Genomic DNA, 13,952 nt, shown 5'->3' on the forward strand with positions numbered 1-13,952 from the left:
AAAAATTTTTATTTCTCGTAGGATTGGTAAGAGGCATTCGGTCGAAATCTGCTATTTAAGGACTATCAGATGGTATTAATATCTTTAATTTCCTGAAAATCCGATAGAAGCTGAGATGACGTTCTTTCAGCTTTTAGCTCATAGCAGGCCATTTGCCTAAAACCAATTTTTTTGTACCAAGTCGTGTAGGGTTATTTTTACCATCTAAACATAGTATACGTTATAATTTAATTACAGTAGTTAATTCAAGACAATGTTTGACTGGTAATGTTTTAAGTACTTCGTCAAACTTTCAAAATGAATCACTTCATCAGCAGTACCTATTTTTTAACAAATTTTTAACTAGTTTAACATGTATTGCGATGCATTTTTTTATTTTATTTTTTATTTTTTAGATTGTTTTAGCAGTGAAAACTCAGTTTTTGTTTATACAACATCTTCTCTTTACGATTAATTATCTTATGAATAACTTTTGTGTTTATCATGTTTTCTTTTATAATGAATAGCTTCTAATATTCAAGAAAAACAAAAAAAAAGAACCGAAAAATAATAAATTTTACCATAAGAAAATCAAGACACGTGTCTTCTTTAGAGTCAAGACTTCTAGGTGTTGTTCTTCAAATTTTTTGCCTAATTTTTAGCCTAAAAACATTTTGTTGGGACCAACCATCATGCCAAAAGTGTCTGGCACTGTGATTAGTAGCGAATCAAAGAAGCAAATGAATTTTATTACTTCTCTTTACTAATTGGGCTATTGATGAGTTGCCTCAACAATTTAATTAATTCAGAACTTTATTTATCTTGTCTTTATAATAATGTAGACATCAAGAGTAAAGATTTTGCAGGTTAAAACTCTTCTTAAAGCTGCACAAAAATTTAAGAAATTCAATTTAGCTCAAAAATCTCAGGTAATCACTAAAGTTTATTGAATTACAGAGAGAATTATGATGTCAATAATTTAAAAGAAAACTATGTTATACAGTGTTTCAACATACTTATATACTGTAGTAAAAACAAACTCTAGAAGCTAGTAGTAAAAGAATAAGGGACAATAAGTGAACAGTATTCAGAGTTTGTAAATAAATAAAGTACTTAAAGAAACTCAGAAACTTGGTCAACTATAGATCAATCAAACACATTTATCATGGTATGATCAAAAAGCACTCTGATTAGAATAGGAAGAAAACAGAAAGGCTTTTAGACCTAAATGTTAAGTCTAAGCTCTTAGAAGCAGGCAAAACTTTTTCTTGATTTTTCCTTTGCTACTATTATTACTGTTTGCGATAAGGGATCAATAACTGTATTTTAAGTATCCATTGCATTTTTGCTATGAATCTTGATGAATAACTGTTAAAATTTTCATTGACATACTCAGCTGTCACACAAGTAATAAAAATAGAAGAACGTTTAAAATATAGAAGAACGTTTAAAAATAGAAGATTTAAGTTTATTTTAGTAACGTAAATGTAAAAAGTAATGCAGTATAATGCATATGCTGATTGTAAAACTTAAATTTTTTTTACAGGCTAGGCATAGCTTATTGAATGCTGCATCTCATATTGGGGAGGCATCTCATGAAGTGCTATTTAATATTGGTGAAGAGGGTGTCCTAAAAAAAGAGACACAAGATGTCCTATTATCGTTGGCAAAGACTGTTGCTAATACAACAGCTGTACTAGTGTTAAAGGCGAAAAATATAGCAGCAATTTGTGAAAACTCAGTAACACAAAACCATGTAATATCTGCTGCTACTTATTGTGCTCTTGCTACATCTCAACTAGTAGCTTGCGCAAAAGTTGTTGCACCAACTTTAAATACGCAAGCATGCCAAAATCAATTAATATATGCAGTTAAGGAAGTGACTAAGGCTGTTCAAAATCTTGTGGAGGTACTGTTACATTTTTATTTGTAAAATTACTATACATAATAAACATTTTTATTGAAGCTCATTGTTTAGAAGTTTTATTTGAAATAAAACTAAGTTATACATAAACCGCGAATTGCTCTTCTTATGAGGCATAACTAGAAAGATTTGAGAATATTTTTATCGAAAAATCAATCAAAAAATTATTTTTTAATAGTTTGGCTTGTAATTTGTTACTGAGGAGGCCCAATGATGTCTTTAAAATGCAGAGAACGCAAAAAATGTTCATCAAATAGTATTTAAGAGTCAGAAAACTAAGGATTTTTCTATATTACTTAATAACAATTATTTTGTAAATAAGAAACACGTCCTAATTCACTTATGGCCTCCATGAAATTGTGTCAACAGTTGAAATTTTATGTATAAGAAGATTTTTGTTTACAAATACTTTCAAAGCTCAAACAGTTTCCTAAAGCTTCTTGTCAAATTTTTTTTCGTCAAACCTTCTTAAACAACTTGGATTCCAAAGTTCGGTTTAGAATTTAAAACTTAATTAAGTACTTTTTTCATTTTAGGATAAAATTCTAAAAGTAGCAGAAATCAGACTTAAAAAAAATAAATAATCAATCACATTGATGCATACCTACTGTCTTAGTAGTATGCTGACATTTAAAATGTATTTTTAAAAAGAGTACAAACAATTTTTTTTTTTTACTTAAATGTAACGTGTTAGATACGTTACAGATTACATGTGAAATACAAAGATAAGTTATTAGCATTCTGATTAGTACTACTGTCAAATTTGATTTTTGTATCGTTAAAGGCCGTAGCATTCAAGAAATTCATATTCTTATTACAAAAAATAAAAAAAACTTTGAAGAAAATAATAAGTTTTTCAAATTTATTTTTAGTAATGAAGAAATTACAATTTTACGACAAAATACATTGAACTTTAGATATTTTTTTTGTTTTTGTCCAAACAGACAAAGATCATATTTAAACACCGAAAAAATATGAGAGAGGGTCGTTAAAATATAAAGAATTTTATTAATATTATTTTTATTTAGATTCCTTGTGTAAGAAACCTTTTAGTTTTTTCTAATTACAGGTATTTGTTTATTGATCTACTTATCACATTTATGTTTTTGCTTATATCACATTTCTTATATTCAAAAACAGCCCTTAACTTTTCAACATAACTAATCTTTCAATCAGTGCTCTTGGTTCCATTGTAAATGTGCATTTTCGCAGTTTCTTTATAGTACATGCACTGATTTTCAGCACAAGACTTAGACTAGTTATAACTAGACTTATTTCTACATCTTAAAAAGAGTTTTATTCTTAGTATCTGTTGAGATATTTGTTATTTTACCTTGTTTTTAGAAATTTTTTTAAAGAACATTCAATACAAAAAACTCATGTAGAACAATATTTTTTTCTTGAGTAATTTATGTTTAAATTTTTGGCTGCGTCCTTATATTTTTTGTATCTGGTTTTCTCAAAAAGTACCTTAGTCTTAGCTTGGTTGTTCTTTTAGTAATTGCATATTTCTTGGTCACTTTTCATGTTTTGTTATGTCATCCTTAACAGTAAAGGTAGGTAATTTCTAGGTATCTCTTACATTACCATTTGACACTAGTTGTTGGATCTCGGGGTGAATGTTTGATCAGCAATGAGGTACCCATGGTCTTAGAAAACGGGTGGCTGTTAGGAAAGAGGAGATTAAAAACTAGGAGTCTCAAGCTTGGCATTTGGGCTAAGTCTTTGAGTAAACCGTTTTATTAATAGCAATATTCTTAAGGTTAAGTAGACTCTTAAAGGATAAGGAAAATAAGTAGTTAATATCTACGACTCCTAGAGTTATTCACTTTCCCTTCCATCTTTGTTTTTAGTGTGTGGTATCTAAGAGATGTGGCATAACTTTCGTTTTATCGATGTAGGTAAAGAAGCAAGGCTATAGTATCAGGATCGTAGGTATGTATTAAAGGTAAAATTGTTACGGGTAAATAAATGCATACAAATATAGTGTCTTTAACAAAAAGTTAATCAGATTCTCTAGCAATAGATCCAGCTATGGGGTGATAAAATTTGGATAGCAAAAGACTAAAAGAACTCGTTTTTGGCTTTACGATCTCATAAGAGGAAGGTTTTTTCAAATGATAGTATGCTATGAGGGATAAAAAGACTTCACTTTTTCTATCTTGAATAAAAGATGAGTTGAGATATTAGATAAGATGCATTAAGTTAGTATAGGAGTATCGAGATATATAAGACTCAAAGAGTATTCATTTTTTTTAACAAAATTATTTTTTTGATGTTTCAATCATTTAAATTATTGACTACATCGTAACGAGTACATTATGATTCAGTCTTTTTTTTTATCACACTTGGAGCTGCAAGCTCACAAACGGTTGATTTTCACATCGCAGCTGAATTACCACAGTGTTTCTGGAACGATCGTAGTGAAAAGCAAGTTTAAAAGAGTTTGTTACCTAAGATGTGGTAAATAATAACTTTGAGTCATTTAAGTATTTTTGGTCCAATAGTTTGATATTCATATTACTAAAATAATTCAAGATAACTGCAAAATGATTTTGCATCCACCCCACATTTTTTAACTTAAGCTTAACCCTTTTGGGATCTCATTGTTGGTGGAAGAATCAATGGTTTAAGCACTTGGTTGTAAAAATTATAGTTTAGTCCAATAAAGACTTTGTTGTGCGCAATTTATTTAAAGCAAATGTAGACGTTAAAATATTTAAAGTGAAATAAGATGAAGGATCAGTATTTTCATCTTCGAGTGATTTGAAATTTCAGTTTTGAGAAAACACATCTTTTTGACGTATCTTAACAATGGCTGCTGTTATAAATTTTAAGCTGCGTTAAAATTTCGTTGTAATGGTGACCACTGTAACACGTAACTCTTGCAGTGATAAAATGCAATATTTACGACAGGTTGGGTTGGTGTCAACGTTTTCAAATAGGATCAGGTAGTAGAGTATGTAAAAATTAGTGTTTATCAGATCTTTTTTTCTATCCTCCTTTCTGTTTCTCTCTCTCTCTCTCTCTCTCTCTCTCTCTCTCTTTCTTGTTGTGTATTAAAACTACAGAAGAGCTCTACTGTATTCCTTAACTAACAGCAAAGCTCTCAAATTTTATTAATAGTAGTTATCACATATCAGTTTTTACGTCAGTGTTGTTAAACAGTTGGAAGTTACTCTGGAAATAAAGTGTATATGGCTTTTTTTGGAGTCAAAGCATTATTGTGTCAACTTCTTGAAAAAATTGTTAAACGCTGTATGAATATCAAGGGATATCATTATCAATTGCTTTTTCTCATAGCATTTTTTTTAATCAGAGGACAAAAGAAAAAAAGATGCAAAGTCGGTGAGAAAGTTGATACCAAAAAGAAGTCAATTTCTGTCAGGCACTCGTAAGTATGAATTTATTTTCTTGTTTGAAAAGAAGCTAATATGTTGATCATGGATTTAGTGATTGAAAAATTGCACTTTGTGGTATTGCAGTATGTTATGTAGGAACTCGTGCTTAATGACGTGATCAGATTAAAATATTTACCAGTTTATACTTGTAATGTGCTACCGAATGCATTAGTACAAGAATTTAAAAATGTATCATAGAAGTTATTCGAAAGGCTCCTTTCTAACAGTGAGACAAGTGTGTTCTATAAAATTCATATAAAAAAAGTGGCACCGCAGTAGTAAATAAAAGTTTTACCGTAAAACTTACAAAAATTTATGTCCTTAAGCTTTCATTGAACAGCTACAAATACATAAGTAAAACATTTTCATGATCCTTAATCAAAGTTGTTTTTACAGTTTTCATCTCCACATTTTATTTATTGTTACCAATATTAGTCAATACAATAGCTGGGCCACACAATTTCTTTTCCCTGCTATTGTTTTGACTTCATTACTAATGATTGGGGATATAAAAAAACGCCGAAAACGATGATAAAGCAATGTTAGGTTCATGATAATTGTTGGAAAAATTTGTTATCTCAGAGCACATAGGGGTTCTTGAATTTCTCTAACTAATCTTTAATTATATAGTTAATTGTAAATACAAAAGAAAGAAACTTTTCTTTATTTTGTTAGAAATGACTTATTTAGACCCATGTAATACGTATCAACAACGACAACAATAAAAACAACATCCATAAAAACTCAGATAAAAACAACATCATTAACGACAACAACAGAAAAAACAACTCCAACATCAGCATTAGAAGCAGCAGCAGCAAAAACTGCAACACGTAGGTGTGACTGTGATTGTGCTCTTGCCCACAAAAAGTGATGAAGTTTCTAACGTACAAGCAGAAAACTTATTTTAGAGGATCATGGAAAAAAATGCAGAGATATGATTCATACAGTAAGCAAAAATGAAATACACATACATATGTTAAAGTGTTTATAGTAATAGGGCATTTAATAATATTAAAGATACTGCTCTTGAATAAACCTTCAGTAGCATTGGTTAAACTGAATAACTGGTTAGCTTCCACCGTGAAATTATTTTGAGGTATAGTTGAAAATTGTTATTCACAACATAATTGTTTCGTAAAAATATTTTTGTAATTTTATCTATTAGCAGACAGTGCTGTAAGTTTATAATATATTTTTCTAGCACAAGCAGCCGAAGGTTTTCAGAAACTGTTTGAAGCAACATTGAGTATTTAAAATGATGATAACACAGGACCACAAAAAAGAATTTAGGGTACTCTTATCAAACTTAGCTTAATCTATATTTATTAGGTCAGTGACACTAAATTTGGTGTCAGAAGTATCCCACTACGTTAAAACTTTGTAAAACCTAACCCCAAAACCTCAAAAAACTAAATAACGTAAGTTGTTTGACAAAATTCTGCAAATTCATGCAACTCATGGCCCCTCTAACAAATGATGTTTAACAGACTATCTTCAATAGACAAGCCAACAGTACATAAATTGTATCAAATCCAAATTGTGGTACATAAATTGCTTTCTGAACCATCTGAGCTCGCACAACTTAACCTCTAACCACCAAAAATCCAGTAAATTAAGTGTTGTTTTAAAAAATTACAGAAACTGTGGCCCGTATTGGTACTATAACGAAAGACCACGAACACAAAAAGCTTTAATTGTAAGTCAACAATCATATAGTTGTTTCCAATACACCAAAACTCAAGTAACCTTACCGCAAACCCCTTAAAATGTGATAAAGTAAGTTTTTCGACAAAATTCCATGAATTTGTAAAATCCATGGCCCCTATTGTAAAAGATTTTTAGCAGACTAGTCCTAATACAGAAGCCAATAATAAAGTTACCATCTGAAAACTTTCTGGTTCATCCAAGTTTAAATAACCTAACCTCAAACCCCAAAAAATCTAATAACGTAAGTTTTCCTACATAATTCTGTTAACTTATGTAACCCGTGGTAAATATAACTAAAGAAGTTTGATGAACTAGCTTCGAAACACAAGAAAATTCTCTTATGAAGCACTACAGCCCTAACTAACAAAGTTTTAACCACAAATATCTAATAACGCAAGCTTTTAAACGAAAATTTATAGAATGATGCAGTCCATGGTACTTATAACCCATGACCTTTCAGACAACAGCCCTTAAAGCAAAACATTTTTCAGCTACACTACAGTATTATAGACTGTTGGCTCGAGTTTTAGAGCTAGCCTGTTAAACATCTTTGATTATAGTTGGTATGGGTTACATAAGATGACAGAATAACGTAGAATAGGTGGATTAAATTATAGAATTTATTAAAAAAGCTTGAGTAACTGGATTTTTGGGGGTTGGTAGTTAGATTGTTGAAAATTTACTGGTTCAAAAAGCAATTTGTGTGCTGTTGGTTTCTGTATCTATGACTAGTCTACTAAAAATCTTTTGTTATAGGGGCCATAGGCTGCATAAATTTACGAAATTTCATCGAAAAACTTGCGTTACTACATTATTGGGGATTAGATGTAGGGTTATTTGGCTTTGGTGTATCAAAAAGTAATTCTCTAGTTATTACCTCATGTTTGAAGCTTCTCTGATTGTAAACTTTGGTTGCAGTACTAATAAGGGCAAATGTTTTTAAAATTTTGAACAAGCTTAAGTAACTAGATTCTTGGAGTTTTAAGGTTAGGTTGTACGAGCTTCGTTGGTTCAGAAAGCAATTTATGTGTTGTTGTTTTGTGTATTAGTTCTAGTTTGCTAAAAAATTTTGGTAAGAGGGGCCATGGGTTGCTTAAATTTACAGAATTATGTCGAAAACCTTACATTATTCGATTTTTCGAAGTTTTGGCCAGATTTCATACAATCTCGATGTACTGGGGTAACTCTCACACCAGATTTGATTAAAGTGACCTGACAGAATAGAGTCAGCTAGATTTGATGAAAGTACCTTGACTTTTTTTTTGGTCTTGTGTAATTTATGTCTAGCAAGGGCTCTTGTTTGTGGAAAAGTTAAAATAGTTAGAAAAAGCATGGGAACGTACAAAAATAACTAAAAAAATATTAAAAGTAAATGAGATTCAAAAGGAAAATTTTAAACACTATGAAAAAATATTTTTTATGCTTAAAACAGATAAAGATTTTTTGACATCCAGAAATTGTCAAATCTTAAAAAACAGCTTTTTGTATAAAAATATAGTAATTTGTGTTTTTGACTCCTATGGTTAAGGACAAGTATGGTTTTAATTTCTAAATGGTCCAAAGATTAGTCATATAATTACCTTAGTATGATGTATAGAGATAATGTTAAATACTTTCATTTGATATTAAAACTTTTAGGAATCAAAACAATGCGTAGCTCATTATGACACAAATTTCGTTTTTTATGTTTCCCGAGAAGAGCTGAACGATTTACCCATTGACACGACACTACGCAGTCTCACTGACGAGTTGGCCGATAAAAGAGTTGGCACGTACATTTCTTTATTTTTATCTGGTGGACCAAAGTTTGACACATATAAGACTTGCTACCGTTTGGGATGCATGTACCTGGAGACAAATTTTGCGGTCCTGGAACCAAGCTGTTGAAGCGTATTGAACACGGTGATCTTGGTATAAATTTCTTGGACGAAGCATGTCGTCAGCACGATCTTGCCTACGTTACGGAGAAGAAGGGTCTACATTTAAAAGCCGATCGGGCATTGGCTCAATTTGCTTTTTCACGTATGCTTTCTGTTTGCACTATAATAAAACAAACAAACATACAACAAATAATTTGTGTCTTTTTGTTTGCTCCACATGTCATGTAAGCTCTAACTGTAGTAATAGTAGCTCTAAAATTGAACAAACGAAGCCATTTTTAACAAACAAAATATCATACAAATTACCATTAAACTGAAAGCATAGGTAGTCTGAAGTATTAACCAATGAGATTACCAGAGTTTAGAAAAACCTAGGTATACAATCTTAAAAAGGCTATTTTTCTTATCTTTTAATTATTAACGGAAACTTTCAGTAATAAAAACCGTATTCGTCGAGTGAAATTTGTTCACAGCTCACAATGAATTGAAAAAAATGCCAAAAGCTTACATTTTTATACAACTAAGTCATTGAGAAAGAAATAAAATTCGACAAGCAGCAAAATTTGGTTGAAGGCTACGCACGTCATTTTGAAATATTACGTCAGCTGTGTACATCGTTCCAAAAAGTTTTTTAATAATTCAGAAATGTTGCCGTTTTATAATAAGTATCACGATTGCAAGCTTTTGCTTAGTTTTGTTTATGAGGAGTTAAAAAAAAAGACGTGATAGGGATTCTTCCTCAAGGCATATATACATGTCAGGTCAATTTTCAGAAAAATGGTTACTATGCGAGAAAAAGTTATAAGTACCAAAGTAATCCATGCAGTTTATTTGTTAAAATATGAATCATGAGAAAGACCCATTGATGATGGCTTTTAAAAATCAATAGTCAAAAAAAAATCCAAGGATCATAGCTCTTCAGTTTTTTAATGATGATTTTTACAGGTATCTACAGTATTATCCAGATAATCAAACTAAGAAATTTATGACTTTCAAAAGCTATACAGAATGTTAAAAAATACGCTAAATAAAAGGTCAAGAGTGAAAGAATACGAGTGTAACTTAGATGAGATGTGGGAATGAAATTTCAACAAACAGATAAAAAGAACTATGTAAGAAATTACTCTATAGCACAAAGTAATATTTAAAATCCGAGAGATGTCTTTTTCGGTAGACGTATGGAAGACACTGTTACACGATTTGACCGTTAAGAAAACAAAAAACAAATCGTTTGAATAAATGTTCTTTGTGGCTTTACATATGCAAAACAGAAAGTTGTCATTGAAATATCCCAAAGCTGGAAATGGCGTAATCGAAACTATTTAATGACATACATTTTAATTGGTGACACTAGGGCAAGGGAGCCTCCGCAATTTTTATTCTTAGCTGCCCAGTAAAAAAGCATTAATGCATGATCAATCGACTAATTACTATTTTACCAAGACATAGGTAGAATATTTCCTAATCCACATAAAATTTTTTAAGGAGATAACTTCTAAATACGTAGTTGTTATGAATAAGTAACTAAATAACGTTTAATTTCGTATTGTAGTAAATTGAAAGATTTTCATGTATCCATAACCTTACGTCTGCTCCCAGCTTTTTGTATACAACGTGTCCACTAATCAAAGATATTTATTGCTATAGACATGTGGGGCTGCTAAAATAATATTTTTTTTACATAAGTGAAACACACTTACATAAAAAAATTCTATTACCTGTACATACCTCAAGATCCATTTATCATAACTTTTGTTAAAAATGTATGTCTGTCTCTCTTTTATGGTTGATGAATTTTGAAAAAAAAACGATCTTTTTTTATCACATTATTCTTACATTTCTAAACTAAAAACTGTACAATTGGAATCTTCGTTTATAAATCAAATATAAAACAAAAATGGTATGTAAAAGGGTGAGATCAATAAAAAAATTTTTTGTAAGACTTACCAATTTTTCACCATCATGTTTTCTTGTATTCCAAACTACTTTCTTGTATTCCAGCATATTTTATTTTAGAAAGTCATTTAATCTATAAAATTTATTATTAAGAAATATGAGTTTAAGTTCTGTAAAAAAAAAGACCAAAAAAAAAAAAAAAACAGATACATAGCATTTTTGTCAAGTTTTAGACTGATCTAGTAAGATCGTAAAATAGGAGATCCCTTCGGCAAGGTTAAGAGAATAGGATCAGAAATGGATAATGCCCCATAGCGAGAGGGGTGCTGTTAGATGATACATTTACGCTTTGGAGATTAATTTAATTTTTAAACTAAGACACTTTCATAAAATCAGTTATAAAAACATACGTAGCTTTGTTCAAATAATGCGATGGATCTTTCCTAGCAACATCCATAGACGAGTATGATTTGTGGTTCTATAGGGTATCACAAGATCGTCATTGTCTAAATATTGTTAAATTCCATCGATGCAATGCTCAGTGTACGATTTGATGGAATTATATTTTAATATTCAGAGTGGCAGGATAGCTTTAAATAAAAAATTTTATTTAAAAAAGAGCTAACATATCAAGTTTTGCGAAGGACTACACAAATCCAAATATTATTTAAACAGTTATCAATTGGAGATAATACTTATTAATAATGACTTAATATGTATAATATTAAACAATATTGTAGTGGTAGGAATATGCAGTTTTGTTTAGAACAATGCAAACATCTGCATTATAACAGATGATAGGCCAACAATTTGTATCCAAAATTCTCAGCAGTCCTCCACCTCTTCATTTTCATATGAAAATATTGAAAGCTTTGAAGCATTTCAATAAAGATCAGTGTGTCACACTATTAGCAAGAGCTGATTGAAATTAATTCATTTTAATTCATTGTACTTGCAAGTGTTATTTTAATGTGCTAAAATGTGTTAGTTCTTAAAAAAAATTACAAAAGTCAAAAATTCGAAAATATGTTCAGAAAAAAGTTGTTCGGGAAAAAAAAAAGAAAAATGTCGTGGTACTAATTCTTGAAAAAGGAGAAAAAATTTATTGTACAACAAAGTAGTGGCCTTTTTCCTTTTATACTACTGTTTTCATTCAGGTCGTTATGAAAAGAAAGGTAGAAGGAGTTAAGTGGAGAGTTCTGATTACACTATAAGAAGTGGTATATTGGAACTCTCAGTTACGAACAATACAACTAAATAGGTGTGCAAAGAAGATAATAAATATGACAAGTATTTAAAAGTTCACTTTACTTAGCGTGAAGTGGACACACGACTGAATGGCACTAGATGCAGATACAGGCAACAGGGGGAGTGCAGCAACCACCGGACAGGAGGTTGTGGTAGGATAAGCGGTAGCGCCGATTTCTAAAATGTACTACAAGTGATGTTAAGTAGAATATTAACAAGAGCTGTATAAAATATAATGCTTTTAAGTTTTATGGAGAAATCAAGAAATATCGTTCACTAAAAAAAAAATTTGAAAGAATACATATTGAATGTGAGACACTTTTATGAGACTGTAATATTATTCCAACTATTATTAACGATTTTTTCTCATAACAAGATTGACAATTAACTCAAAATTTTGGAAACAACCTCAGTTGCTTAAAAATAATTAAAAAAAAAAAAAAAGTTACTCCAATGCATTCCATGACAAACGTAAGAAATCTGAAAAATATTTAAGAGTCTTACAAAAGTAAAATTTTAACACAGAGAAACAAAGAAATCCATGCGTATCAACAAAAAAGATAAAGAAAATAATTATACAGGAACAGATGGTCAGGTAAGTGATAATGTAATTATAAAAACTATACGTAAGATTAAATCCGTAAGCAGAAAAAGTATGAAATCCTTACCTCTTGAAAGTATGTCTGAAATGACGATCTGTAGGAGATCTACAACGTCAGACGTGCTGACACTTTTAAAAAAACTTGTAAAATCTATTTATTCTAGTCGAGAGAGAATATAGACTATAGAAACGACGATAATACCAACAAACTATTAGTGAAGCATATTGATAATCTTAAGAAAATATTCGAAAAAATAAAATTATTAAATAGGACACAGAAACAGTAACAATTTTTAATTTTCGATTTTAATTTATTCAATTAATAGTTACAATAAACTTATCACTTTGAAATTAAACAAGTGACCAGTGCAGTAACTATACATAACAAGTACGTTGCGAGAAAAAATTGAGATAAGTCATAGATACAAAAGCAAAAACATCGTCAGAACTGCGAGCATCATTCGCGAGAGGAATATATTTAAAAAAGATGCCATAAGAGCACAGAGTTAAAAATGATTTAAATCGTCAGTACTCCTAGTAGATAGAGTCTTTACCTATATTATTTGCATAATTTGTAGAAACAAAATATTGATTAATTTTTATTCCTTGAGTAGCTTTGTCCAGTCACTAAAGTGCGAGCTCAACATCACGAGCATCCAATAAAAAAAAAAAAAAAAATTTTGGATTGAAAGAAAAGAAAAATAAAAAAAATGTTTCGTAATCTCATTGGCTTCTTTAAAAAAATTAAACTCATAGATTCTTTAAAGAAACTTGAGGAATACTTCATAATGATTTTTAATAACTTTGCCAAGTAACAGTTGTATGGAATATTTTCCAGCTAGCACTACACAAAACTTATTTCAGAGTATGCATCTGTGGTAATTGAAATAGAAAAAATAAGTCGCAAAAAGTTTGAATAGCAACTAAGTGTAAAGTAAGAACTTTAATGTCACATGTATATTTTATTGAGTTCTGAATAAGGCCATAATCACGTGCACCATATGGGTTTGAGGCACTGAGAAATCTTTGCTTGATATTAAATCTGACTCTCTTATCTATAATAAAGAAGTAAATTTGTTTTTTTTTCCAATTGTGATTTAAGTTTCAATGATGATACAAGATCCTATACACATGTTAATTTAATTTGTACGTAAAAAAAAAATTTTAGTATCATACAATTAATATGACTGGCAATTGATGGAAAAATCTTATCAAATCTGATGTGCTTGCGAAGTTTCCACTTAAAACTTTAAGACTTATTCATTTATGGATAGTCTCACTTGATTCGTGTGTTAGTGAACTTGTATGTTTCG

General features: G+C 30.2%; 1 protein-coding gene across 1 annotated transcript in view; it reads left to right on the top strand.

Moving 5' to 3' along the window:
- Positions 1–13,952, top strand: part of LOC106637206 (Talin_middle and talin-RS domain-containing protein rhea) — a 912,483-nt gene that overhangs the window by 399,764 nt on the left and 498,767 nt on the right. The window contains exon 8 of the mRNA XM_089595075.1: positions 1,526–1,888. Within this exon, the coding sequence (XP_089451201.1) occupies positions 1,526–1,888 (363 nt within the window). The remainder of the gene's footprint in view (positions 1–1,525; positions 1,889–13,952) is intronic.

The sequence above is a fragment of the Copidosoma floridanum genome, unplaced genomic scaffold, assembly GCF_036245765.1.
Source record: "Copidosoma floridanum isolate Cflo_tuat_1 unplaced genomic scaffold, Cflo_Japanese_pri ptg000024l, whole genome shotgun sequence".
NCBI lineage: Eukaryota > Metazoa > Arthropoda > Insecta > Hymenoptera > Encyrtidae > Copidosoma > Copidosoma floridanum.